The sequence below is a fragment of the Lepidochelys kempii genome, chromosome 1 (assembly GCF_965140265.1).
Source record: "Lepidochelys kempii isolate rLepKem1 chromosome 1, rLepKem1.hap2, whole genome shotgun sequence".
Classification (NCBI taxonomy): Eukaryota; Metazoa; Chordata; order Testudines; family Cheloniidae; genus Lepidochelys; species Lepidochelys kempii.
In genome coordinates this window covers 12,375,200-12,403,191 of record NC_133256.1, presented here as the reverse complement: position 1 = coordinate 12,403,191, position 27,992 = coordinate 12,375,200, and the positions used below count along the sequence as shown (strand labels likewise).

Genomic DNA, 27,992 nt, shown 5'->3' with positions numbered 1-27,992 from the left:
AGGACTGCAACCCACCAAGCAGTAGGACCCTGCAGCAGCTCCCGGGGACAGGGGCCGTCTGCCAGTGGGAGGCTCCAAAGGGCTTCTTTTTTTTTTTTTTGGAGCTTCAGAGCCTCCCACTGAAACGTGCAACTTCCCCAACTTTCTGGAAGTTTCTCTGGGCGGGTTATATAGCCCCCTCCGCGGGGCTGGGCGCTGCAGAGAGGGACGCGCACCCGGGGAGTCCGGCTGCTCCGCTCGCTGCCAGCCGCGCCGGCCCCGCGCCCCAGCCCCGCGAGCCCCGCGCCCCCAGGCCGGACGCGAGCCCCCGCGGCGCAGGAGCGACCCCTCCAGGTGAGGGGCTCCGCAGGGTCAAGCCCCGGGCTGCGGGCAGGGACGCGGGGGAGCGGGAGCAAGACGCGGGGGGGGGGGCGCCCCATGGGTCTCCTGGGTATGGTGAGGGTGTTCCCGGAGGGTCCCCGCGGCAGCAGCGGGGGGGGGGTGTGTGCATGGGGGGGAGACACACTCCCCGGAGGGTCCCCGCGGCAGCAGCGGGGGGGGGTGTGTGCATGGGGGGGGAGACACACACTCCCCGGAGGGTCCCCGCGGCAGCAGCGGGGGGGGGTGTGTGCATGGGGGGGGGAGACACACACTCCCCGGAGGGTCCCCGCGGCAGCAGCGGGGGGGGGGTGTGTGCATGGGGGGGAGACACACTCCCCGGAGGGTCCCCGCGGCAGCAGCGGGGGGGGGTGTGTGCATGGGGGGGGAGACACACACTCCCCGGAGGGTCCCCGCGGCAGCAGCGGGGGGGGGTGTGTGCATGGGGGGGGGAGACACACTCCCCGGAGGGTCCCCGCGGCAGCAGGGTGTGTGTGTGTGTGGGGGGGGGACACACTCCCCGCGGCAGCAGGGTGTGTGTGTGTGTGGGGGGGACACACTCCCCGGAGGGTCCCCGCGGCAGCAGGGTGTGTGTGGGGGGGACACACTCCCCGCGGCAGCAGGGTGTGTGTGTGTGTGGGGGGGGGAGACACACACCCCGGAGGGTCCCCGCGGCAGCAGGGTGTGTGTGTGTGGGGGGGGGGGGACGACACACACTCCCCGGAGGGTCCCCGCGGCAGCAGGGTGTGTGTGTGGGGGGGGGGGGGGACGACACACACTCCCCGGAGGGTCCCCGCGGCAGCAGGGTGTGTGTGTGGGGGGGGAGACACACACCCCGGAGGGTCCCCGCGGCAGCAGGGTGTGTGTGTGGGGGGGGTGGGACACACCCCGGAGGGTCCCCGCGGCAGCAGGGTGTGTGTGTGGGGGGGGTGGGACACACCCCGGAGGGTCCCCGCGGCAGCAGGGTGTGTGTGTGGGGGGGGGGGACACACTCCCCGCGGCAGCAGGGTGTGTGGGGGGGGGCTGGGACACACCCCGGAGGGTCCCCGCGGCAGCAGGGTGTGTGTGTGGGGGGGGGGGGACACACACTCCCCGGAGGGTCCCCGCGGCAGCAGGGTGTGTGTGTGTGTGTGGGGGGGAGACACACACCCCGGAGGGTCCCCGCGGCAGCAGGGTGTGTGTGTGGGGGGGGGTGGGACACACCCCGGAGGGTCCCCGCGGCAGCAGGGTGTGTGTGTGTGGGGGGGGACACACTCCCCACGGCAGCAGGGTGTGTGTGGGGGGGCTGGGACACACCCCGGAGGGTCCCCGCGGCAGCAGGGTGTGTGTGTGTGGGGGGGGGGGGACACACACTCCCCGGAGGGTCCCCGCGGCAGCAGGGTGTGTGTGTGTGGGGGGGGGACACACTCCCCGCGGCAGCAGGGTGTGTGTGGGGGGGCTGGGACACACCCCGGAGGGTCCCCGCGGCAGCAGGGTGTGTGAGTGTGGGGGGGCGGTCAGGGGAGATGCCTGGACTGTCCCTGGGCTAGGGGAGATCAGTGGTGTAGAGGAGGGGGGTGGGTCCTGTGGAGTATCCCCCGGTTGCTGGGAAATCCGGTGTGGAAGGGGAGCAGGAGCCGGGGAATGGGACTGGGGGGAGGCGGGGGGTTGAACACGGGTGGTGTTAAGATGCTGAGGCTCTCACCAGGACTCTGTTCAGCAGCCTGGAAAGTTTGGGGGTGGGGGTGGCTCCCCCCTCCCTGGGGATTGACGGGGTGTGGGGAGGGGCAGCATGGAGCATTTCTGGGGGGCTGCATGCCCCACCCTGGCCCTGTGGAGGATGTGGGAGGAAAGGGGTGGGGGCAGCTGTGTGTGGGGCTGCAGGGTATTAAACTTGGGGTCTGGAGCAGCTGCTTTCCTGCAGTTAGAGGGGAGGCAGTTCTGGGCTCCACTGATCCAAGGGCAGCAGCAGCCTCTCCTGCCCCACACCAGAGGGGTCCATCTTCCAGGCTGCCCCACACCAGAGGCAGCCATTGGCAGGAGCTGCCAATGATGCTCACACAGATCCTCAAGACACTGGGAGCAGAGATGCCTGGGTTTAAGTAGCCCAAGCAATGGAGAGCGAAATAAAATGAGGGGGAGGAATAAAATAGCAGTGTCCCAGGGATCAGCTCTCTGCTCCTGTCTCCAGCTCAGAGCCAGCATTAAACCAGTGGCCGCTACTTCCTCTATCCCCGGGCGCCCTGGGTCGCCCTGCCCAAAGGGTGAACTGCTGCAGAGCAGAAAAGCCACAGCCCTGGGGATAAGGGTGCAGCTCTTTGTTCTCTCTTATTATGAACTAAAAGCAACTCTGTGTCAAAATGCAAATCCTCCGGCTGTCTTAGTGCAAGATCTCTACTAACACCCAAACGGCATTTACTTACTACATTTGTGTGAGTCACTTTGTTATGTGGTTTGTTCTGATCTAGTGTGTGTGTGTGTGTGGGGGGGGATCTAAGGCCCTGATCCTGCAAGATGACTCCCATCCCAGACAGACCTGCCACGCTGGCACAAGGATCTGTCTGCATGCATCTCATGGCAGACTGGGGCCCTGGGGAGTGCAGGGTGTGAGTGGAAGCTATCAAGTATGAGCTCCTAGAGACTCCAAGAGCAGCACTAAATTATAACACACAGGCCAATGCTGTTGTCTCACTAACACAACCCCTTCACATAATTCAAGGGTAGGAGACATTGCTCAGAACAGGGTGGAGCTTACAGGCTGAGACCTGTTGTTACTGTGCATTTCCCTAGTCCTTGGGGAGACCTAGACATTTGTCGATTCAACCCTTCTGCGGGCAAAGTTTGGGCACAGCGGCTTCCTGGATGGTGGCTAGATTTCATTGCTCTCTGAAGTAATGGAACTGTCCTAAAGATCTAGCACATGCTTTAAACCAGGCACCATTCTCAAGGGAACTACTTTCTGTATCTGTTTTCTTTCAGAATGAAAAAGGCAAACGTTGACCTCACTATGAAAAAGTTTCAAGGTATCTTTAGAAGAAGAAAACAAAACAAAAAAAACACAAAAAGTTTGAAACTGTTTAACTGCATAATCCCAGCCCCACATCCAGACGGGGAGATTATAAACTGGCGTATGTGTCTTAAATAGTCTTTCTTGTGGATAGCGAGGGCAAATTAAAGTTGGTAGCTTTTCATTTTCAGTCTTTCAACAAGGCTTATTATTGAACAGATCTTAGGCTGTAAATTAACCCTATCCCTAAGGCTGTATAATTTCCATCCTGTGAACTGCAACATGTTTGCTTGTAGCTGCTTGCACAAATGCTTTCTTCTGTGTGTGTAATTCCTTGGGCCCACCTCTGTTTCCTGTTCTGTTTTCTTTAACCCTAATGCTGCCACTCCAGCTGCTGCTTGCGGCTGCATGCCAGGAACTGAACTTCAGAGCAGCCTCAGCCAGGGGGAAGAATGACTAAAGCGTGGAGCTCAATCACAGCACCTGGCAGGATGCCTGAACAATTCAACATTAGGTCTTTGGCTACCACAAAGATAATGTCATACAACAAAAAGTCTCGGGCATAGAAAAGGAATTTAACCCCTAATATACATAAGCAGGTAGCTTTGCTTGGGACGATTTTGAGCTCTCTCGACCTTTTGGAGCACCCTCAAGCCCAAAGTACAACCCCAGCAGGGAGGACAGCAGCACTTAGCCAGCCTTTGGGTGTACACCAGGGACTACTTGCTTCTACAGATGTGGGCAGCTTGCTGGGGTTAAAGAGCTCAATCTGATTTGTGTAAAATAGAGTGGGTTTCAGCCACCCTCATCTTCTGTTCAGAGTTGTAGCCTGCAGAGATGACTGATCCCAGCCTGCAATGTTCTACCTTGATTGTGGTGGCTGCTGGGCCGCCAAACAGCAGTGATCTTCAGTCTCTCCTAACTTGAGCTGGATTTGAACCACTGTCCTAGAATTGAAGAGATCTCCATCCTATCACCTAGGTCTTTGAACCAACCAACTTGCCTGATCATGTCACTTTAAAGTTCCAAAAGCAAACCAGTGAGTTAATATTCAGTTAGAGACCAGGCTTATATTCAAAATATACAGGCCCTGCGTTTCAGAGTGCAGTTTGGACTCTCAAGCATTAGCTACCATTTAACTCTCCACATAGTATAATTTCCTTCTGCAGGTAATCGCATGGACGATTTTTGAGGGTGTAGGTTCGCACCTGCAAAAAAAGGACGCTGGGCTGAAGTCTGGTTGGAAATTGGAACCCTATTAAAGTTATTAAATTGGAAGCGAACCACAGATGCAGATCAGTTGGCATCACGAATGCTATTTCACCTTCCCATGCTGGATTCTAGGAATGGGGTTAATCGGAAGCGTTAGAGCTTAGACTAGTCTAGATGCTGACGTGGCTTTAGGAGGGACTGTAGTCTGACTGATTTTGAACCTTTTGCTGCCTTGCAGGTTCACAGCAGTGTCGTGTTCAGTGGAAGCCATGTGGGTGACCAGTCTTCTGGCCCTCTGTGCCCTAGTGGCTGCAGTGCCCTCGGAAGATAAGAAGCTGAGTGATAAGGCAGCCGCCTTAGCTGACCGCAGCGCAACTCTCGCCTTCAACCTCTACCACACGATGGCTAAAGACAAGAACATGGAGAACATCCTCGTGTCTCCCGTGGTGGTGGCCTCCTCGCTCGGCCTGGTGTCACTCGGTGGCAAGGACATCACAGCCTCTCAAGCCAAGGCCGTGCTCAGCGCCGACAAGCTGAACGACGACTACATTCACGGTGGGCTGTCGGAGCTCCTGAACGAGGTCAGCAACTCCACCGCCCGCAATGTCACCTGGAAGCTCGGGAACCGCTTGTATGGCCCCAGCTCCATCAGCTTTGCTGATGACTTTGTGAAGAGCAGCAAGAAGCACTACAACTATGAACACTCCAAGATCAACTTCAGGGACAAGAGGAGCGCCCTGAAATCCATCAACGAGTGGGCATCCCAGACCACCAATGGCAAGCTCCCAGAGGTCACCACGAATGTGGAGAAGACCGACGGGGCCCTGATCGTGAACGCCATGTTCTTCAAGCGTAAGTTAAATGCCAAGGGTGCTCTAAACTAGTGAGATGAGTGATCAAGTGCAGATGGCACCCGCTAGCCAATACCGGGCTTCACCTCCTCTTCCTAATCTAGACATAAACGATGCAAAGGGCCTAATTCAGCTCCCATTTGCACTGTTGTAAATCAGTGGAGTTACACAATGGGGCAAGTGAGAGGAGACACAGGCTCAAAGAGTTTGCTCAAGTCCTACAGGGAGGGATCGGAGAGATCTTTCCCTCTCCGCTGAAATGCACTGGAGTGAAAAACCAGAGCCATTGGAGCTTGCAACAGAAATCTTATTTTAGGAGTGGAAGTGAATTAGTTTCTCCATCTGAAACTTCAGGAGTTCATATGTTAAATAAATTGGTCCAAATTGATGCCCTGGTAAATAAACTTCAGGCTGCAGGATAGAAGTTTGTTTTGGGGGGTGAGGGGTGGCAAGGAATTTGCTAGTCCCAATCTCGCCCCAAGTTAGCACAACAACAAAAATGGGAATTTTTTTTTAAACTCCAAAGTATCTGTTCTAAAGCCAGAGACAAGACACTGCACTAGACATACCCGTGTCCTCTTTGGTCGAACAAACTGGGGGTTCTGAGATGCTCACCAGTTTAGGGTATTCCTTACGGGGCTACTGGAGTTAAATTTGTGCATGATGACACAGCCTGTTCCCAAGTTCTTGTTAACTGATGGGTTCTCCTCCTCCTCCATCATAGCTCACTGGGAGGAGAGGTTCCATCACAAGATGGTGGACAACCGTGGCTTTATGGTGACCCGTTCTTACACAGTGGGAGTTCCCATGATGCACCGCACAGGTAAGTTTTAGCTTTTGCTCCCGGCCCCAAGATCCACTGGACTAAATCCATCCTGTTGATTTCCAACAGAGATATTATATTAGCCCAGTTGGTCAGCGTTTCACCTGTTTTTCTTTCCCCAGTAGCCTTTCAGATGAGACAGAACTATGCAGATCTTAGGACAAGCAGATGGAATGCCATTTATGTTGGTGGCTTTAGATCTGAACAACTTGTCCATTAGGAAGAGATTCCATAGGGGATCTAGAATTGGGGCATCAAACAGAGATTGGAATAGTAGCAGCTCTCAGTCACTATCCACACTTGTCTACTTTTGGGCCAGTAAACTAGACAGTCCCCAGATTGCACTCCACTGAAAACATGGGGGAAATGAGCAACAGAATCAGGTGGCTTTATCTGCTTCCCATGGCTCACCATTATTGCCTCTGCTTGCTACTCTTTTTTTCTTTAAAGGTCTGTACAACTACTTTGATGATGAGGCAGAGAAACTTCAGATTGTGGAGATGCCTCTCGCTCACAAACTCTCCAGCATGATTTTCATTATGCCCAACCACGTGGAGCCACTGGAAAGAGTTGAGAAGCTGTTGACCAGAGAGCAACTGAAAACTTGGATCGGCAAGTTGAAGAAGAGAGCCGTGGCCATTTCTCTGCCGAAAGTCAGCTTGGAAGTTAGTCATGATCTTCAGGTAAAGTCTCTCTTGACGCCATAAACCAGACTGGCTGCTATGGGTGGTTCCTGGGTCTTTATCCCACCTTTTGCTTTGAAGGAACAGGCTGGCACATGTGATTTGCTTATGAGCAGAGAAATTTCTGCCAATGTTGGGAAGGTTGTAAGAGACCAGGAGGGTGGGGGAAGAGTGGACCCTGTTATTTCTGCCTTGGGAGCTTCCCTGAGTGGACATATATTCGGATCCCCCTGGCACAACCTACAAGAACTATATTTGAGGAGCCCAGAACAGGAAGATTTGATCATATATGCATATGTAGTTCTAACCAGATCCCCACTTGAGAAATTCTCTTCTCCAGCCCTGAAAGTAGGGAGTGAAGATGGGGAAATTAGAGGTGTTTTATACACAAGTTGGCTTGCTATACATGGTAAGCTTATTACTTACTAACTGCCCTATTCAGTGGAAACCTAGACTAACACTTCTGCTTAAATGAGTGCCTGGCTCCAAGTTGGGCTCTGGGTTTATGGGCTAAACCCAATGTATTGTCATTTTACCCAGCTCGTTTACACTTTTGCAAAAGGGGGAGGAAAATTTCTCCAACTCCCCTGTTCCTTTCAGGATCCAAGGAGCCACGTCCTGCTGTTAACACCCCCAGGTATCTAGATCTATTTCTCGAGCGCCGGGGTATTATTCTGTATTTACATTACTGAGAGCAGAATCTAGCTGGCTGAGCATATGATTGAACATTAGTGTCTTCCTTAGGAGTCTAACCTGCCTGTCTTTCTTCATAGAAACACTTGGTGGACCTTGGCTTGACTGAAGCCATGGACAAGAACAAGGCTGACCTGTCCAAGATTTCAGGCAAGAAAGATCTCTACCTTTCCAACGTCTTCCATGCCGCAGCCCTCGAGTGGGACACTGAGGGGAACCCCTTTGATGCTGACATCTATGGCCGAGAAGAAATGAGGAACCCGAAACTCTTCTACGCCGATCACCCATTCGTCTTTGTGATCAAGGACAATAAAACCAACTCCATTCTTTTCATTGGCAGGCTAGTGAAGCCCAAAGGGGACAAAATGCGGGATGAATTGTAGTTTGAATTTTCAGGTTTTGGCAGGGTTTTTTAAATGGGGAAATGTTCTTTTGTATTCTCTACGAACTGATGGGTGCTAGCCGGACCAGCGTGCATTTTGACGTTAAATCCAGCATACTTTACCTTGCCAGAATATTTCACCAAAAGAAAATGCGTGGGAGGAACAGGGGGGGAGGGAGGGAGGGAGGGGGGTGAAAGGCCCAGGAACGATGGGAGGGACCAATTCACTGGGATTCTGTTCCCAATCAGTGGTACATCTGCTGAGATTTTAGGTTATGGTCTGTGTCGTCTTCCTCCTTCCTGCAGTAGAATAAATCCTTATGCCAAGCATGATGGCACCAGCTGCCAGGATGCAAACTGTCAGCTGAGGCCACAGTAAAGGTACCAGCCCACACAGTTGCGTCATAGTCTCTGTTAGGGGACAGCTTGCCTCCTGCCACACATAGATTGTTCCTGGTTCCTTGCACTGTGGGTTTCTTGGCTGAGCTGGAAGCCAGGGGGCTGATCCCTTTATCTGTTTGCTCCTTGAAGTTCTTCTGCCTGCATCTTGCTTGTCAAAGAGAGGGGCAGGGACTGAGTGTGCTCCTGCTTTGCAATGGAGGCACTGCTGCCAGATGCAGATGTAAGGAGAGAAGTGAGCCTCCAGGAGTTAGTTTAACCATTTTGGTTACTTTAGGAGAGGGAAACAGACTGTAAGAGCCATACAAGTCAGTAGGTGCTCTGAGGCAGGGGCCCACCTATGAACATAGATACAAGTAGAATTTTCCCTGTACCTTCTAAACCACTTAGTCACGCTCTGAAATGTGTGTTATCTTCCCCCCAAATACTTCCAGTTGAACACAAAGTAAAAACCTCTCCACTCCTTACCCATGGACAGCTGAAATCTTGCAAAAATCTGCTTCTCTAGGAATACTCTATTTAAAAAAAAATCCACCTTAAATCACTCAGCAGTGAGATGTCTCAGCAAAGGGGCCAAGGACAGCATGGGCCATAGAGATTAAAAGACCCTTTTTCAGGTGGTCCCTTCAGCAGAGGTGAGGTGCAGCTGGGGGAGGGGTGATTTGCTCTGCAGCTAGCATGCCTTACCTGCTCTGTGGATCAAGAGGATTTCGGGCTGGGGGGCTACCAAGCAGCCAACTCTCACCAGCACTGGGCCCACCCTCGAAAGGTTTCATTAGCCCCTTAGAAAGGAGGGGAGGAAGTTCACGTCTCGTGGTGCTTCTGTTTCAGTTTGTCAGGATAGACTGGGCAAGAAACAGAGTTTATATTTTGAAGATTTCTCTCTGCAACTAGAAAGTTAGAGCCCAAACCATCTCCCAAGGGGAAGACTCCTGCTGACACCTCTCAGTGGGAGCTGGCTCAGGCCCTTCATTTCCTTTTTCTAAAATAGGAAGGCTTTAGATCTTCCATAGCCTGGCTTCCTAAAGACCCTTTCTACACATTCCTCTTTCCAAGAGGGTTCACTCCCCAATGGCTGACCTGCCTAGGGCACATAAGGTAACATTTGTATTTATAGCTAGGCATTTTTATATTTATTGGTGAGAAGTGGGAAGTCTCATGATCCAACTCCAGCCTAGAGTTGATGGATCAAAGTGAATTTCCTCAAGGGACATTATCAGGTTGAAGCTTGTATTTAAAAAAAAAAAAAAATGGTCCTGATCCCACACATTCCTAAGTGTGTGTCTAACACTTCTCTCTCTCTCACTGTCACAGCAAAACTGGGACAAAGGGTTAGATTTTTTTTTTCTTCAGTTTAATCTACTTTCTATGTCACTGAAGCTGATTGCAGTTAGGGTGGACAGGGAAACTGGACTGGTTACAGTCCCTTTCTAGTCTATTTCACTTTCAAGTTCTCAAGCACAAGCCCAATCCTGCAGCATCTGGATTTCAGAGGCTGACAGAGGTTTAACTGGTAAATTTGACTTCCACAATAGTTTTAAAAAACCCAGCCTTTCCTGTTGATCTGAATTTTGGGTATATACCTAAATCTGGGGGCCAAGATTTGACCTGATCTTGTCTCTTTAAGTAGATGATGTTACAAAAGTAAAGTGAAGCATATATGCCAAAAATCACATACAAGTCAGCCCAGAGGGCAATGCTGTCCTTAACACCTCGAGTTTGAGTTTTGACAATCATCTCCAACAGGGTGGGGGGTAGGTGAGGCACGGGCATGTATCAGAATGCACAAAATATTGCAGTGTGCATGCTCAGACAAATCTGTGCACTGAAACCCATGTCTGTTGCACAATTATACGGGATGGGGGTGGGTGGGAGTGTGGAAAACACTGGGAGAGTGTCTATTTGCATCATGTGAATGGAAGTGTCAGCTTTTTTCCCCGATTTGAATTCTTGTATCACAAAACTATGAGTTGTATAATTTTGCAATTAAACTTTTTCAATTAATCTTGGCATGTGTGGTGGATGCAATTTGTGACCATGAAGGCCTGGATTGTTTGAATCCTTCATTGGCCGTAAGCAATTGGTTCAAGGGGTTTATCTGCAAAACCTCATCTGGGTGTTGAAGCTTGTCCTACAGGTCTCTGCCCTGTCCACTTAAATCAAACCTGGGTTTATTATTCATCTTGTAATTCAGAATATACCATTCTCCCAACAATCAGAGCAGCACTTATGAACATTCATTTAGCCTCTCCACTCCTCTGACACAGGGAAACAGCAGAGTGGTTAGTCATCTGCCTTCTGAAGTTAACAGGAGCTGCGACTGCTCAGTGCCTTGACCCTCAGTGTGTGGCTGGAGAAAAGGCAGGCTTTTAAAAAAAAAATTACAAAGAAAATATGGTAAAGCCAAGAATAGACCCCTCCCACTGCCTCCATCCTCTGCGTGACCCCATTAGCTGGTAACACCAGCCACATGCTTGAAGCACCCTCAATTCCAACTGAAACAATGGGCAGCCCCCATGCAAACAAGGCAAGATGTCTCATTGGTCCACACTTCTACTTTAACCACTGGACGCTGCTTGCACACTGTATCACACACCACCCTGTGCTATAATCTGACAGCGCAGATTTTAGCCACAGCGCTTTCCTTGGTGGATGAACCCGCTAGGCTTTGTGTTCTGAGGAAGAATTGAAATGACAGGCAGGTCTGAGAGAATTGAGGTAGGTGAGGGCATCTTTTATTGGACCAACTTCTGTTGGTCTAAGGGACAGGCTGTTGAGTTTATACAACTCTTCTTCAGTTCTAAGGCAAAAGGAACAGCAGGGAAAATAGCATGAAGATTACAGTAGGAGGCTATCTGAGGTACTGGAAGAGGAAAGGAGCGCAGAGATGGAGTGGGGCAGGCTAATCTTAAAAGTAACTGTAAGACAATACCAAAGGGTTTCATGGCTCAACCAGTCACAATTTACAAAGCGAGCTCTTTCTACTCCCAGTCCCCAAAACTCAGCGTTAAGGACCTTAACATTAAACCAGGCTCTTTTGGATTTGTGTCATCAGGAACTTTCTGCAGATCCCAGGGAGCTTAATAGATTTTAAGGCCACAAAGCACCATTATGCAATCTAGCCTGATGTTCTACATAACAGACACAGCTCACGTGCAGCAATTCCTACATCTAGCCCTACAACTCATGCTGAACTGGCCTTTTAGAAAGACTCCCAATCTTGATAGAAAGACTCCAACTGATGAAGAATTTACCACCCATCCCCCGCTTTGATGACCAGTTCTAATGGGTACCACAGTAATACAAATAGTCACCCACACTGTTACAAATGTCTCTTATTTTCTATTTGAATTTTGCTGCTGAATTTCCAGCTCTTGGATGGTGTTATGTTAGGCTTTTCATCTAGCTGACAAAGAGTTCTAGTCTCAGAGTTTAGGTAAAGCCCTGTAGTCCAGACGCAGCCTACACCGACCGTGGTATTTTCTGTTGCTGCAGGAATACCACGGCTCCCCCAAATGTTAGCGAAGCTGAAAGCAGCACTCTTCCAGCAGCGTAGCTGCATGTACCCTGCAGGTTGTGTCAGTCAGGGGCATGCTAGCTTCACAGCCTTGCCCAACATTCCTATGCTGGTATTTTCAAGAGCAGGCCAAGCCGTAGGTAACGATTTAGTTCAGGGCTTCTCACAACAAAAATTTTGGTGGCCTCAGACTGCAGCCATCGACTCTTGCTGGTGGTGGCTCATACAAATGTTCCTCAAATTATTAACTTAATTAAATATGCACATATTCATGGCCAAATCATTGTAATTGAGTGATGTAGGGTTTTGTTTTTTTTATTTTGCAGACTCAATAATGTAGTTGTATTTTGGCGCCCCTGGCAACTCCCCCAGTTCCCCACCTATCACCTCTGGCCCCTGCTGCCTACCCCAGACCTCCACGGCTCCCCATCACCCTCCTGGGCACCACTGCTTCCCCCCCATTGCCCCAAGCTCCATCCTGCAGCCTCACACCCCATACTTACACTGCTCCTTGCCACAGCACCTAGTAAGGCTGGCCTTCCTGAAGTCCCTCTGCCCTGAGCTGAAGACCAGAGCCTGCTGTCAGAGCCCCAAGGCTGAAGTAGGGGGTGCTCATGCCCACCCCCAGAGTCCTGAGGCTGACGATAGGAAGGGAGGGGGAAAAATAGAGTGAAGCCCAGTGCCAGAGCAACTGGGCCTGGCTGAGGATGCAGGAGGCTGAAGCCTGCTCCCAGAGCAACTGGGTGTTGCAGGGAAGGGCTGCAGCTTTGCCCCCTGCCCCATCTCTGCCCAGGAGACTGTTGTGACTGCAGGAAAAACCCACGGGGCCAGCGTTCCCTTTAATTTTTCCCACCCATGTGTGGAATGAATTTTGCTATGTGCACCAATGTGGAAGTGATGTGACACACATCACCTTCATATTGGTGCACATAAAATGTATGTGGTAGGGCTGGGGCAGAGGGTTGGGGTGCAAGCTCTGGGGTGGAGCCAGAGATGAGGGGTTTGGGGTGCAGGCTGCAATGGGGAGAGAGGACTGCCACCAGCCCTTTCTCGCCACAGGAGTTTAAGGCTAGAAGGGATCATTAGATTATCTAGTCTGATGGTTTGCAAGAGTAAATCTGTCACTACAGTCATTTAGCAAACACACTGATGCAGGAGGTCTTTTATACATTTGTACAGCAGCCAGGACAAGTACATCTTTCTCCTAATTGGAGCCTCAAGGTACTATTAGAACGCAAACAATAGGATCTATAGTCAACCAAGAGAGCAAACCTGTTAAGATGACAGAAGAATTGCTCTAACTTACTAAAATGAATTTTCTTCAAGAAGTTAATGGTAAAATTCTCAGCAAATTTATGTATTCTGTGGTTCTGAAACTTAATATTTTTATTAGCATAACTCTAGCAAGCAGGATTGAGACAAATACATTTACAAGAGTAACCGGGTGAAATGCCCAGGCTTGTGTTATACAGGTTATGCTAAAATGTCCCTTCTGGCCCTAAAACGTAGACCAACTACTCTACTGACACCTTCTGGCCACAAAGGCGTTTTTCCTTTTAGTAGAAGTAGTTTACTGTATCTTTATAAGAAATTCTGTTTTTGCAGCACAGGGCAATAATGGGAAGGGTACTAGGGCAGGGTAATCAAGTATTCCTTACTTCCCTAATCCATGGCATCTACCTGGCACTTCCCCTGCATGGCTGTAGCACATAGGGTTTCTTTTAAGCATATGGACCAGTTACAGGCTACTAGTGAAATCCCATTAACCACTCTCTTTCCCTCTTTTGATTGCACAACACTTCTGGCTACAGTATTTTTTTTTTTGCACAAGAACAAGGCTCAAGGGGAGTGCTAATGTCCCAGCCCATATGCCCTATATAACACTGGGAGAATTTTCACATTTCAGTATTTCTCATTTTATCACAGCAATATGTAGATTAAGAGGCACCTAAATGAGATAAGAATCAGAGCGCCTACCAGGAATTTATAATGCCGAGTTCAACTATTTATTTCCACTGTGAACCTAAAAACTGTAGGTAGCCTAATGCATTATATCCAGTGTTAGGAACGGATACACACTTTTCAGTCTAACAAATGAAGTTAGCAAAGACATGTGGAATTCATGGTTAAAAGCCTGTTACTGAACTGACTATTATAGCTTCCACAGTGGCGCAAATGTATAGACCAGTGTAAGCTATGCTCCTTGGCTCAAGGCTCTTATATAGGCCTGGATATTATATTTAAGATAGTTGGACAGCCTTGCATAATGTAGCAGAAGCTATTTTAAGTATTACTTTCTTTCGTATACTCCAGTATACCAAATAAGTTTCGGACATGCCCGACTGACAACCCAAGAGCTGATTCTCCAGTGCTCACAGGGGGAGGGAGCACGGCTGCCCTGTAATTGTCTGCTTAGTGCAGGGGTTCTCACAACACTTCTTTTTGTGGTCTAAGTGCGGCCACCAATTCTTGCTGGTGGCCACTCTGACAATTTTTCCTTAAATACTTGATTAACTTTAGAAAAAACATGTTCAAATCATTGTAAATTTATATATATTTATTTACACAGGGCTTTCTGCAAACTCAATAATAAAAATAATTGCAGTGGTCTCCATTTTTTCCTGGACTTACACAGGATTGAAACACAAATAAGGTGCTTTGCATGTTTTTGTTTTGGTTGCTTTTTAAAAAAAATTAGACCTGGTGGCTAGGAAGTCTGCTACTGCAAAAAGCCATATTTGTATGTTTGTTACTATCACTTTTCACAGAAGCAGACTTGCTAGCTAGCTGGGAGGCAGCGAAAAAGTGACAGTAACAGACAAGTATCACTTTTCACAGCAAATTTACTCAGCCCCAGGAAGTGGAGGAACAAAGTAAGCCCTGGATGGGGAGATAGGCAGAGAGGGCCGGGACAACGGAGGGGAGGGGAGGTCAGGGCTGGCACCCGCTGTTGCAGGGCTGGGTCCCAGAGCCCAAAGCCCCACAGCCGGAGCCTGCAGCCCACCACCCTAGGGCTGAAGCCGGAAGTCCAAGCCCCACCACCCCCGGGAAGGTGGGGATCTCACTCTGGCTGCCTGATCCTCCAGCATTTGTGGCTTTGGGGGGGGGGGGGGAGAGGAGAGAAAGAGAAGGACCCAACCCCTGCTAGTGGTCCTAGGGGAGGGGCCACTGCTTCCCCACCGCCCAAATAATCACCCAGGAATCTGTGGCCGCAGGAAAAGCCTTCAGTGGCCACATTTGAGAAACGCTGGCTAGTGCAGTATCTCTCAGTCATGACCTCTTATTTCAAAGACATTTTCACAATCCTTTCATTTACTATAAAAGAGTAAATGTATCAATGATACACCTATGTAATTTGCATGTGCTTGAAGAGGTTGACAAAAGAAACATTGACCTTTATGGGTAAGGGTGTTGTGGGAAGGGGGGGAGCAAGATTTTTCTCTTCGGGTTGCAATAAGATTTAAAGATTTAATGACCCAATTGCCTTTTGTTCTCTTCACCTGCGTTTCATGAATACGTTTTCTCCAACCCCCTGCCAGTTCAGAAACAGCGGTCTTTAACATATACAAGGAGAGTCAGGTTTAAATGAGAGGAAATTCATACCTCCTAACTTGCTGAATTCCCAGAGCAATCTAACACAAAGACTTAGACCTGGCATACACTACTGTATGCTGAGTAAACACCAATGAAATTCTCGCCAGGGAACAGTTTAGTTGTATTTTCGAATACAGTAAGATCTACTACTTGAGTTTATCCTACAGACCTGGAGCCAGTCCATTAAAAAGGTTTCTTTTGTACAGAGATGATGAAAAAAAATCACAACACACTTCAATTCCTATTTTACCGCAAATCCAAATGAAAAAAGCTCTTTCCAGTGCCACGTAGAACCACCTTCAACTCCTAAGAGGTTACAAAAATTTTGCATCTCAGGGTTCACACTGAACTCTCAATTCATTAAAATCTCCAAGAGTCTAAAAAACTGCAAGCCTCAATACACCAAACTCATGTAGCCTCTTTCACAAAATGCTTTTGGGCGTGAACTTTACCGAACACCAAAAAGCAGCTGGCTAACAGCACACAGCAATGCTGAAGTGAAGATGTCTCCAAGTGCATTTCCGCAACTAGGATTAACATCCCCACCTCTGGCCCTTTTTTAAGTCACTTGGCATAAAATTAGTGTCACTGAGGAGTCATAACTCCAATTTAAGGGACATTCGTGAGGCCTACGCACCAGACTGTGGCCAGAGTCAGAGAAGCACACTGACCCGGCCTGATTCTGTTTAGCTTGACATCTGACAGTTCACCCCAAAAGGTGGTAGGAAAAAAAGGAACTTGGGATGGGCAAAATTTCCAGAGAACTTGGAGGCAAAACTTTTAAAGACCTACACTGATCAAAAGAAGAGTCTCCACATTACACTGTCTTTTATGATTTTATTAAGATCCTTTCACGGGCCACAGTCCACCTTCTCCTTCCAAGTGTTGAAAAATCCTACAACAAAAAACAAAACACTTAACGAGAGCACAAATTTCAGTGATCACTGTAAAGTTATTAGTCATCCTGACCCCAAAATATCCTGCTGGTCTGACGCTCCCCTGGACTGCAATCCATTACCAGCCAGGCCACAGCATTCCACCACTGTAACAGGTCTAAAACGAGCTCAGTGAGGCGGATTCCTGACATGATTGTGAAAGCAATTGTGGTTTCACTCAGTACAAATGGTCCCCTTTACTTCCCTAGCATTATCCACACACTTGTCATTGCCTCTAATGATCGGTCAGATTACAAATTAAGGGACCAAAGTAATCCAAGGAAATGTAACGAGCGTTAAGTATACTTCGATTTTACAAATAAAATTCCTGAAGCAGGGATCAAAGATCCAGTGATTTGTTGTATTTGTTTGTAAACTGCTTCAACAGGAGAAAAGATATCCGGACATGTTTGCAGCTATGACTGAATACACACAGGAACAGATCTATTGAGTGAGATTGTATCATTACAGTCACTGAATAGACCTGCACTTTATTGGTTAAATCTATGAAGTGTTTGAAATCTTAGAACATGAGCTGGTATAAGGAGAAAAGATGGTGCAAATTTTACAGACTGTGGCATAGTATAGGTGTGAATGATACAGGTGCTTTCAGAAGTTTCTGACAGAGAGTTGGGTTCATATCACAAGGCAGGTTATCCCAAGTATACCAGCTGGCAGAAAAGAGGAAAAAGGTCAGGGTAGAGTATCATGGGAAACTTTGGGTAAGGATTCCTAAGAAGTATAACTCAGTTTTCATTCTTGTTGGAATTTCACCGTTAGTGTCTGAGCACTAAGTTCGAGGCCTCTTTTGCGATAACCCTTCTCAGACAAATAACCCAGAAGTGATCAGTCAAGGACTCTGACTCAAGGTCCTGAAATCCATGATATAGAACATAACATGGTACAGGGCACTTGGACAAGTATCTCTTTTCAGACTCATCATCATATCTTCACTGAAGGGCTGATGTTAACTGGTTTAGTAATGCAGCAATGGTACGGAGTTACACAGTGCTCCACCCACCACAATCGCCTCAAACACTTCACAAAACTAGGTTCCTTACCTATTGCCCTTACTTTCCACTCCATCACCCCAGACCCTGCACTGTAGCAACTGACCTTGCAGTCAAAGACTGGGTGCACCCTAGAAATGGAGAGGAACAAATACAGAGCGACAGGATGGTCGGGAGCTACTGATTGAACAGGTCAGTCTTTATAACAGCCCATGTATTTCTGTACTCAACTTTTTAAAATTTTATTTTACATTTGACCGATTAGCAAATTTGTGGCTTAATGCTGATTTTCAAAGCAACATAGGAGCATTATTCCTGAACAGACCAATGGTTTAATGCCCTGCATGTGTCCCATTCTGGCCACAGGGCCACACAGAATTCTTTGGAGAAACTCAGATAATGCATCTAACTGTTTGTTTGTTCCTGACTCCAGCAGAAGATCAATCTCTACCTCAAAGCATGAGGCTTGGTAGCCCTTACTGTTATCTTTGCTAGAATAAAAATGATCATTTCTGATGGGCATCACACTAGTTTCTACCATTTCAGAGTCACAGATCAAGGTCACTTACCCATTATGCAGTGGGAACTGGCTGAGGCATGGCTGGCTGTTCTGGTTTGCCACCTTTCTGCTCTGAGATGGGTGTGGTGGGTAAGATCTCTTCCTTGGGCTCCACAATGCTGACATGGTCTGGCAGCGGTTTCTTGGGTCCAATCTTCCCACTTGGGTCCCAAGGCAACATAATCTTTACTTTAATACCCAGCACACCTGAAAAAAGTGCAATATTATAACTGTGGTCATTGCATTTAAAGGAGATAAGATGCTCTGTATACATTCAGATGCTGAACTGATACAAGTTCTAAAACATTGCCATGTTTATTCAGTGGGAGCTTCCAACATCCACATAAAACTTACACTTTGGGTAATCTGTACTAGGACTCAGTTATTAGTGTGAATTAACAACACCCTTTAGGCGTACGAAGGCATAGAACAAAACTAGTCCAGTAATTTTCCTTTCATCGTTTCATGCACTGCTCTCTCACAAAGTGGGAGCTTTAAACCCCAGTTTCCTGTGCTAATTTATAAATAGTCTCTGTATCCCTTCTCAGACAAATGCCTCAAAATCATCCAATGAACAGGACACTCTGCTAAGGTAACCTAAGCACAGTACCAAAGAACATGGTACTGAACAGGCTACACTTACACAAGAAATGTCCTTTCTGACTCGTCATCGTATCATCACTGAAGGGATATCAGGTAAGATAACTGCTCTCATCTCATGTTCAAGGACTGTTCGCTCACATGTGACAATCACTTAGTGACCCGAAGAGTAAAAAATAGTTTGCATCCTTTTTGAAGCTTTAATTATATAGACCTGAAAGACACTTACATTCTCCCTCATGCTTTTTACCATAGAAAAAAATATCAGGACTATCTAGTCTTGCATTTTGTTTCTGCCAGGAGCCCTGGGATGATTAGAGATCTGGGGTGGGACTACTTGGCTTTCAGTGGTATTTTATAAAACCAAAGTCATAATTTTATCCCAAATGCTTCTCAGGAACAGGGGTTAAGTAGGTAGCTAACACGTTTTGAACAGTGACTTAAAATCCTTTCTTCTCTCAACTACTTAGATTTCAGTCTCACTAATTCCAGTAGCTCTTCAGTCACCTAGGGCATTGCCCCCACTGCTGGTTGAAGTGAGCCTCGCAGCCCAGGGCGACAGACTCACGCCAGCAGGGCTCAGCTACACCTGACCCCTACACTTGAGAGCCCAAGTTCCAGCCTCAGCTGCAATATGCACATGGCTACTTTTAGCGCACTAGCTCAAGTCAGTCTACCCTGGCTGCAGGAGGATTGATTTAAACCAGGGCGATTTAAACAATTATTTATATCACCAAGTGGAAGGCCTTGATTTAAATCTATTTTAAACAACTTTTCCATTTGTACTTCAGTTCTCTGCTACAGAAAGGTGCACGCTCATTGGTTGATATAACCCTTAATACACGTTTATTTACAACTAGAGCCTTTACACTAGATTTGGTACATCTTTTTGCTACCTAGGAGGCTATACAACCACCAACATTTATTTAAGAATGATTTAGTTTCTAGTTTCAGATTATTAACTGTACGTTTTTAGTATGTTAGAAAGTGGAGAATGATATATTGCTTCTTTACTAGATAATGAACTCGTAGCACAATTTGCATCAAGCTACATTAGGATGGTAACTGGAATTTAAATACAGAACAGCATGCAACACTTATCAGAATACGTTTCACATTTACAACTAAATGATCTATTACACAGAGGAATTCACTGTAGTCAGTGAATTGCACTGATTATTTCAGGTCAGTCAGGGGAAAATTTTCAAGTATGTCTAAGTGAAAGTGACTGGAGCTTAAGATCCTACTCACTAAGTTTCTTGAAAATGACAGTCTTGCAAGTCACTTTGCCAGTGTCTTGTACACACTAGCACCGCTCCTGGGGCCCCCACAGGATCAAGCCCTTACTATAGTTCATTACCAGTTGTGCCATGTTTATAAAGCATGACCTCAAAAGTTAGATGTTTTCCTGGATTTCTTTCTTTATATAGAAAGGCAGCCTTAACTCAACTACAGGCTCATGTATTCAGAATATTTATTTATTTAAAATGTTTTAAGAGAGTACAATAAATTTAGGCCTTAAAATATTTTGTATTAAATTCAGATTTCATTTCATTTCAAACAGGATTAAAAATAAAATAATAAAAAAAAATCAAGCCAACTAAAATAAAAATAAGAGTGATTTTTTAAAAATTTGTGTCACACTGCCAGGCTGGGAGTTTTACTCCTGGCTGCAGTGTAGAGACACCCTTGCAGCACAGGTACTCAACCTGGGATCGCAAACCAGCTTGCCCTGCCTTTCTTTATGGCTAGATGGGAGAGTCCCAAAACTTTCTGTTGTCACATCGGATTATCACACGGAAAAGGCTGAGAACAACTGTTCTAGAGAATCCTCCAACAAAAATGCTACAACCCAACCTCAGTATTTCTGAAACAAAAGTCCTTTCAGGCCTCCTTTATCTCTTGAAGCATAAAAGCTCATTTTCCTTTTGCAGCTCACTTTTAAAGTCCATGTCTGATCATCAAGCCTTACACATCAAGAGACAGCAGAGTCTAGCTTGCTGGAAAACGTGACTGCCAGTTACTGTGTAAACTCGGGCAAGTCCCACTTTCCCCATCTGCATGATTGGGATAATATTGTCCCACCTCCTCCCAAAGGAGATTACAGGAACAATCTATACAGCACTGTGAAAAATGTATGTATTTTCTGGGCTAACTATTAGAAACTTTGAATATAGATGTATACATATCCAAAGTGACTGACTAACTGATAGGCAATGCTGCTGCAGGAAAACACAACCAGCTGATGTGCTGACCCATAGTACGGTACTACTAAGCACCAGTCATAACTTGCTAACTAGGAATTTTACTGGCAGCTGAAGACAGTTTAACATGTATTTCCAATTTATTTATATAGGACAAGAGCAGACGATGCGCCACATTAGACAAAATGTGTGAAACAGAAGACAGCCCCAGACTGTAAGGGCTTGTAATTTCAAAAGGCAAAACAGCATTACAAGTACCAGGAACTAGCAGCAGTTAGAGCTGAATACTCTGCGCAACAGAAAATGCACTGCAATTCTGGGAGTGACCACTCCTGTAGCTGTCAGACAGCAGGGACGCTGCCAAGGAGCAGCAGAGTGGCAGCACTTAGGATTGTCTGGTACTAAGTGCGAATACAGGGAGCCAGCCAATTGCAAGGGGATACATATTCCAAACACTCACCCTGCCTGAGGAGGACGTGGCGCACAGCTGTATCGACATAGTAGTTTACAGGATCTCCACTGTGGATCATCAGGCCATCCACAAACTTCATAGACTTGGCTCGCTGGCCTCTGAGTTTACCGGACACCACCACCTCACAACCCTTAGCACCACTCTCCATGATGAAGCGGAGGACGCCATAGCAGGCTCTTTGGGGAGTGAAAAGAGCTACTCAGTGGTTGTAGAGAGCACTGTGTACTGCACAAGTAGGGGATATGGCTGTGAAATGTGCCAACTAAACCCTCCATAACCATCAAATTCCGATCCAAAAATCCAGCTCTCGTTAAAGGTAAGTTTCACCAAAGGGGACTGTTGCAGCATTGTCAGCCCCACAGCCTTGTTTACTTTTACGCAATTTTTCTAATAATTTCACTCCAGAGTTCCAAGAGTGGGAATTCTGTGCCTGCTTCACCTTATACTTAGATGTTATGGGCATTGTGCACTGCTCAGCACAATGGGCTCTGGTTGCTACTACATGTAATTACATAAAATAAAAGCACTGGACAGCCTATTGAGGTGGAAAATTCTGGCTCTCCATCCCTTCTCAGACAAATGCCTCTAAATCATCCACTGAACAGGACCATCCTGCCAAGGAACCCAAGCGCAGCATCACAGAACATGACACTACAAAGGGTACACTTAACAGGATACATATCCCTTTTCTGACTCGTCATCGTATCATCACTGAAGGGATCTTAACATGTGAGACCACAGGTCATTTAAACCACAATTCATTTCCTACACAGCTTTGTTTGAGACCGAAGCGCCATCTTTGCTAATATTTCGCCCCCACCATTCCGAATAAATGGGTGTAAATATAAGCTTTTCATGTTTGACTTAGCCTGCACCCTCTTACTAATCCCCTCAGTAACAGGGCAAGTTCTATATTAAAACTAATAGCGAATTTTATTGCCAATTGTGACAACCCTAAACAAATCATGTTTTATTTAATACTTAGTTATGCTATGTGCTATCAACAGCCTTGTGTTTAAACACAACACAGAAATGGCAGTTCAAATAAACTAATTAAAATTTGTTTTAAGTTTGCTGGACTGTAACAGTGGCTTTTTAAAAAAAAAAATCAAAAAAAAAATCTACTTTTGAAATAAGAAATCTACCAGAGTACTTGTGGCACCTTAGAGACTAACAAATTTATTTGTTGCATCCGATGAAGCGAGCTGTAGCTCACGAAAGCTTAGAGACTAACAAATTTATTTGAGCATAAGCTTTCGTGAACTACAGCTCACTTCATCAGATGCAACAAATAAATTTGTTAGTCTCTAAGGTGCCACAAGTACTCCTTTTATTTTTGCGGATACAGACTAACACGGCTACTACGCTGAAATTTACCACCTAGATAATTAATATTCAGGAAAAAATTAGATAATAGCACTTTACAGCTTTATTCTGTCAATCATAACTTAACCTGCGTAATGCATGCATTAGTCCCAGTCCACAAACACAGTGGTTAAAGAATTTTCCTCAAAGCCACAGAGCAAGTGTCAGAGCTGGGATCAGAACCCACAGTGGTCCCAGTCACTTTACTCTTTTACATCTACAGACCATTTTATTACACTTCTGCACTTACCGACGCACTGCTAAACCTCCCAGAAGTTTGTAACGCAAGGATTCTGCTTGGGCAATAGCACAAAGACCTCTTGTGGCCACCTTCTCAGCATAGAGCTACAAAACAAGGAACAAGTGCTCAGAAACAGTTACAACTGTGAAGGTTAGCAGACTTCATGCATACAGGTAACAGGAGCCTCAACTGCCCTCTGTGCTCCCCTCTCCTTTGCATCCAGTAACCCACTAAGTTCCTTGATACTTAGACAACAGATTGTGGTGCTTTCGTGTTTGTCCTCTGCTCCTCATGTTGAGCTGAGACATCCTAGTGATGCTCCTTTGAAAACCAAGGCACCATTAAGGCATGCTTGGTGCAGTCCTGGAGGTGCAATCCTACCAAGCCAGCCCAGAACATTAGACAGCCCTGGAGGTGCAATCTTCCAGAGGTGTCCAACTATGGACAGCGCTGGTGATGCACCCTGCAGGGTGGCTATGGTATGCTGGGCTGTGCTTGGAGGAGCATCCTACCAGACATGCCCAGCACTCTGGGACAATTGAAAGCTTAATAAAGAGATCACAGTCAGAAAGTGAGGTTGAAAGTGTAATGTCCTAAGCAAAGCACAGGACAAAAGTCAACATGGTCACAGTCACCTGGCAATTTCTCCCACTGAAGTTTAATCAAAGTTCCATAAAACAATTAGCTTTGCGTGATGGGGAAAAGAAAGCTAAGAATCGCATTAACACAGATCTTACCAGCAGCAGCATCTCCAACAGTAGCTAGCAGCAGATTCTTTAGAGGAAACATGGTAGGCAACTATGTAATAGCCTCCAGAGAGGAAAAGTTTCTTCCTAAACTCCATCAGATAACAGTTTATGCTCTTACAAATGGACCCAGTTTTACAGTCCTTGCAAACTCTGTTCTAATTCTTATTGCTGTACTCTGGATGCCGTTACCCATCACAATCTAGGCCTCAAAAGTACCTTGTGACAATGAGTTTCACAAACTAGTTACAATAATCAACAGCAGTGGTTCTCAAAACTTTTGTACTGGTGACCCCTTTCACATAGCAAGCCTCCAAGTGCGACCCCCCCTTACGCATTAATAACATTTTTTTATATATTTAACACCATTATAAATGCCGGAGGCAAAGTGGGATTTGGGGTGGAGGCTGACACCTTGCAACCCTCTGAGGGGTCCCGACCCGCCGTTTGAGAACCCCCGATCAACAGAAGCCATCAGTTTTGCATGAAGACAAAGACAAGAACCAGTAGCATTAGCTAACAAGGATCCATTCTAACTCAAACCTGCTACAGGTCATAATACATTCCCCATTTTTGGTCTTCTAGCACCAATGCATCTCCATTGGTGGAGAGAAAAAGTGAAAATCTAATGCCTCATATACAATACTATTAAACCTTACTTGTGATGACTGTTGATAACACATATGCAGACAGATGTGTGACTTTTAAATTGTTGTCACATTAAATTAATGCCTTTTCTAGACCTGATGTAATCAAAAGCAACATCAAGGCTCATTTTAAAGTATCATCAGAAAATGAGACAATAAAAAGAGAAAAGCCACTTACCTCAACGCTTCCTTCAGGAAATCCAAACCTTTTCTGTACAACAGCAGTCAGCTCACGGATTCGGCGTCCCTTCTCACCAAGAACGTTTTGTGTTCTGAATAAAGTAAACACGTTTATTGAAATCTGTAGCTGTGAAGTAAAACCTATTTGAGGATTTAATTTTTTCTCCATGCCAATGTACCAGTCTTACTACAGTATATTACTGTGCCAAGTCTAGTTTTAAATGACCGACTAAATGGGGATTACAATCATTCCCAGAGACAATTCCACAGTCTACCCTCATCACAAGGAAGTTTCCCCTAATATATGGGCATTTATTCACCATTTCTTAATTTCATTCACATTTTCTGGTTACCATCTTTCCAAAGAAATACGGTCACGTATAGCAGGATTATACACAAGTGTCACAGATTCTAGCTACTGATGAACGCTGTGAAAGAATAAGAAGCAAGTTTCAATTACCTGGTAGCAAGGATGATAATTTCAGTCCTCGTTGGAGTAACTCGGACCTCTACTCCAGAGTATCCATCTTCAGCCAACTCACGAGTCAGAAACTCATTTAGCTCAGCTTTGAAGATACCATCAGCGACAAACTAAAACAGAAAACAGAACAAGTCGAGCTATGTTTAACAGTTCACAAATAAGTTTTCTAAGTAAAGTTTCATTGCTGGTTGAAGGTGCTGGCTGAACAGCTCAGAGTCTACATTTATCTTCACAGAACAGCAAAAACACTCCCTATGCAAGGCCAAATTTGTCTCAACCCTGCTTTAGAGACTACACTTCTAACATCAGTGTAATCCCTTAATAATGATCAGACCAAGACTTCAAACAAATCCAGCTAAAACCAAGCTCAATACTAGCTGATAAAACCATGCTTTGTTTCACTTTTCCAAATGGCAGCTCTTCCTAGCCAGTGTGAATTTTAAGAAGTTAATTATTTCAGACTACCCCCAATCAATAAGTAGTTTTACTGCTTAAACCCGGGCCCTGACCCTGAAAACACTTGACAGGAAACATTACACCTGGTTACAAGTTCGGCATGATTTGATCCCTACTTTGCATCTGTGTTAGTGATGGACGTTAGAGGGTTTCACACCAGGTTACTAGCCCTGGGGTGACCAAGGCCTTAACCCTACGTGTCTCCACTTCTGATAAGCTCCGCAGACCAAACTCACTGGAAATCTGAGTTTTACTCTGCCAGCTCCAGGGCCCACTTTATGAAACACTGTCTGTCTGGCTGTTCTGCTGCAGGGAGGAAACACTGTCTGGCTGTTCTGCTGCAGGGAGGAAAGAGCGAAAGGTTTATACGCTCTGATAGGACGCCGGCCCTCGCCCCAAGGGGCCTGAAACCCGCTTCCCCAACGCGGGGACCCTCTGCCCAGGGGCCAAGCGCGGAGCAGAGCCCTGGCCTCTACGCAAGCGGGAACGAGCGGCTGCTTTCAGCCACGCGGGCGGCTCGACTCTCCTGCCAGCGGCCGCCCCGGCAGCGGGACGCCTCCTTCCAGCCCCGCACAGGCTCCGCGCCGCGGGCTGGGGAGCCGGCCTCCCCCAGGCCCAGGCCCAGGCCCCACGCGCCGCAGGGAGCCGCCATGTTGCGCCCGGCCGGGCCCGGCCTTTCATCCGTCTCCATCCGCCCCCGCCGCCGCCCCGGCAGCCCCGCCCCGCTGCCCGGGCCCTGCCGGGCGCTCCCCGGCTCCCAGCCCGGCCGCTGTGGCCGGGCTCCGCGGCCGCCGGGGGCCGGCCGCCCGCCGCGCTCACCTTGCGCTTCTTGGAGATCTGCACCGCCATCTTGCGTCGCGCCGCCCCGGCGAAAGGAAGAGGCCCCCCCGCCCGGGGGAGGATATAAGGTCCCCTGGCCACTTGCCATTGGGCCGCGGCCGGTCACGTGGGCTCGCAGGGGCGGGTGGGAAATGTAGTCTTCCTCAGGGACAGCCCCCCCCCGCCGTGCTCTGAGGGCAGGGGGTCAGGGCTTGTGTCCGCTCGCGCCGGTACCACACGCACTAGGGACAGGGGTGGGTCTTTCAGGCCAAAGCGCTGTGTGGACACTCTTACTCCAGATTAACTGGGGGTCTGCAGTATAAAGTGCAGTTGGCGTAAATTACCACGCACCGACCCATCGATGCGCACGGACGCATCTCGGAGCTCGGAGACAGCGGCACAGTAACCCCACCTCCCTGACCGGCACGAAGCCATGGGGTACTACTGAGCACGGCGCGGTGCAAGTCTCGACCTACCTGTCCTCCAGCACTTCGTGAACTCCACGGCCCAGGGGGCACGGACAACAGAAGCCGCCCTGCGCTTTAAACACCCCCTCCCCACCCACCCACCCACACTAGTGAAATCTTTTCCCTAGCAAGCACACCTTAGCAGCTCTCTCTTCCCATGTGTGACTGCTCAGCCAACCGTGCCAGCTCCACCCACCAGACACGCTCCGAGCCGGTGTAGACAAGAGATAGTCTTGGGCCTGTGAGGAGAAGAGGCCGTGCTGACACAGCTCCAGACCAGCCCCAGCAACATGGACATCTAGGCGCACATTGCAGGAGGGATGCAGACCAAGGGGTATGACAGGGACCAGCGGCATTGCCCCGTGAACACGAAGGAACTGCAGCAGGCGTACCACAAGGGCAGGGAGCACAGCAGTCGTTCGGAGTCTGAGCCCCAGACAGTCTTCTTTTACAACGACCTGCATGCCGTACTTGGCGGAAACTCCCCCAGCACCCCACAGATCACCATGGATACCTCAGCAGAGCCTGAGATAGAGACCTCTACTGTGTACAGCCAGGAGGAAGAGGGTGGAGATACTGTAGGGAGACCAGGTGACCGGATTTTGAGCAGAACACCTGGTTGAAAAGGGACCCTGGCGGCTCCAGTCAGCACCGCCAACCGGACCGTTAAAAGTCCGGTTGGCGGTACTGCAGTGCTAAGGCAGGCTAGTCCCTACCTGTCATGGCTGGCACTGCACTGTAGCCCGGCTCCTAGGCAGAGGGGCCACGGGGCTCTGCGCACTGCCCCCTCCCTGAGCACCAGGTTCATACTCCTATTGGCCAGGAACAGACAGGATCTGTTTGAGATGACACCAGGCAAACATGGATGAGCGTGGTGAAGGGGACTTGGGTAAGTGTGTGCATGCATTTTTTCTTACAGTGTTTAAATTTAAGATGGTGCCCAGTCCATCCATAAGTTAACAACTCAGCTATCAACTTAGGCGGGGATGGGGGGGGCATGTGGAGCAGCGTGTTCGCGTACGTGAGAGAACTCAATGAAACTTTCATGGAGATACTTTGCAGTCCTCTTCACAAGGTTTCTCGGGATGACTGCCTTATTTCTTCCTCTGTGGTAGGATACTTTCCCACACCTCTCTGCCATGAGTTTGGCTGGCATCATTGCAGTAAAACAGGCTAGGAGCATGTGGGCCTGGGTGGCTTTGAGACACCAGTAGCAGTTTTGCTTTCTGTGCCTTTGTGATCCTCAGGAGTGAGATATCAGCTAAAACCACCAGCATTAAATAGTGCCAATGTTCAGTGCCATTCCCTATACT

At 47.9% G+C, this 27,992-nt stretch overlaps 2 protein-coding genes and 2 non-coding genes across 7 annotated transcripts; 1 reads left to right on the top strand and 3 right to left on the bottom strand.

Moving 5' to 3' along the window:
* Window positions 1-215: 215 nt before the first annotated feature.
* SERPINH1 (serpin family H member 1) lies at window positions 216-8,154 on the top strand. 4 transcript variants are annotated; one of them, XM_073334792.1, is made up of 6 exons: window positions 216-333; window positions 3,316-3,359; window positions 4,794-5,407; window positions 6,131-6,229; window positions 6,680-6,912; window positions 7,686-8,154. In XM_073334792.1, the coding sequence occupies exons 3-6, from the start codon at window positions 4,825-4,827 to the stop codon at window positions 7,986-7,988; spliced, it is 1,218 nt and encodes a 405-aa protein (XP_073190893.1). In that variant the 5' UTR covers window positions 216-333; window positions 3,316-3,359; window positions 4,794-4,824; the 3' UTR covers window positions 7,989-8,154. The 4 variants fall into 4 exon arrangements, with proteins under 4 accessions (XP_073190893.1, XP_073190922.1, XP_073190903.1 ...); XM_073334821.1 differs by lacking the exon at window positions 3,316-3,359; XM_073334802.1 differs by lacking the exon at window positions 216-333 and having other exon boundaries at window positions 2,201-3,359.
* Window positions 8,155-16,320: 8,166 nt separating this feature from the next.
* On the bottom strand, window positions 16,321-26,313 carry RPS3 (ribosomal protein S3). The gene is made up of 7 exons (XM_073334833.1): window positions 26,213-26,313; window positions 24,917-25,047; window positions 24,455-24,548; window positions 22,893-22,987; window positions 21,266-21,453; window positions 18,012-18,208; window positions 16,321-16,392 (listed from the first exon to the last, which is right to left on the bottom strand). The coding sequence occupies exons 1-6, from the start codon at window positions 26,240-26,242 to the stop codon at window positions 18,015-18,017; spliced, it is 732 nt and encodes a 243-aa protein (XP_073190934.1). The 5' UTR covers window positions 26,243-26,313; the 3' UTR covers window positions 16,321-16,392; window positions 18,012-18,014.
* LOC140905688 (small nucleolar RNA SNORD15) lies at window positions 18,541-18,688 on the bottom strand. Its single transcript, XR_012156927.1, has one exon. It is a non-coding gene; the product is annotated as a small nucleolar RNA SNORD15 (small nucleolar RNA).
* LOC140905689 (small nucleolar RNA SNORD15) lies at window positions 21,844-21,994 on the bottom strand. The gene has a single exon (XR_012156928.1). It is a non-coding gene; the product is annotated as a small nucleolar RNA SNORD15 (small nucleolar RNA).
* Window positions 26,314-27,992: the final 1,679 nt, after the last annotated feature.

Coding starts and splice junctions, on each gene's coding strand:
- SERPINH1 (XM_073334821.1), top strand. CDS start 4,825: ATGTGGGTGACCAGTCTTCTGGCCCTCTGTGCCCTAGTGGCTGCAGTG. Junction 5,408..6,130: donor GAACGCCATGTTCTTCAAGC/GTAAGTTAAATG, acceptor CCTCCATCATAG/CTCACTGGGAGGAGAGGTTC. Junction 6,230..6,679: donor TCCCATGATGCACCGCACAG/GTAAGTTTTAGC, acceptor TTTTCTTTAAAG/GTCTGTACAACTACTTTGAT.
- RPS3 (XM_073334833.1), bottom strand. CDS start 26,242: ATGGCGGTGCAGATCTCCAAGAAGCGCAAG. Junction 25,048..26,212: donor AGATCTCCAAGAAGCGCAAG/GTGAGCGCGGCG, acceptor TTTCTGTTTTAG/TTTGTCGCTGATGGTATCTT. Junction 21,454..22,892: donor GGAGGTTTAGCAGTGCGTCG/GTAAGTGCAGAA, acceptor CACTCCCCAAAG/AGCCTGCTATGGCGTCCTCC.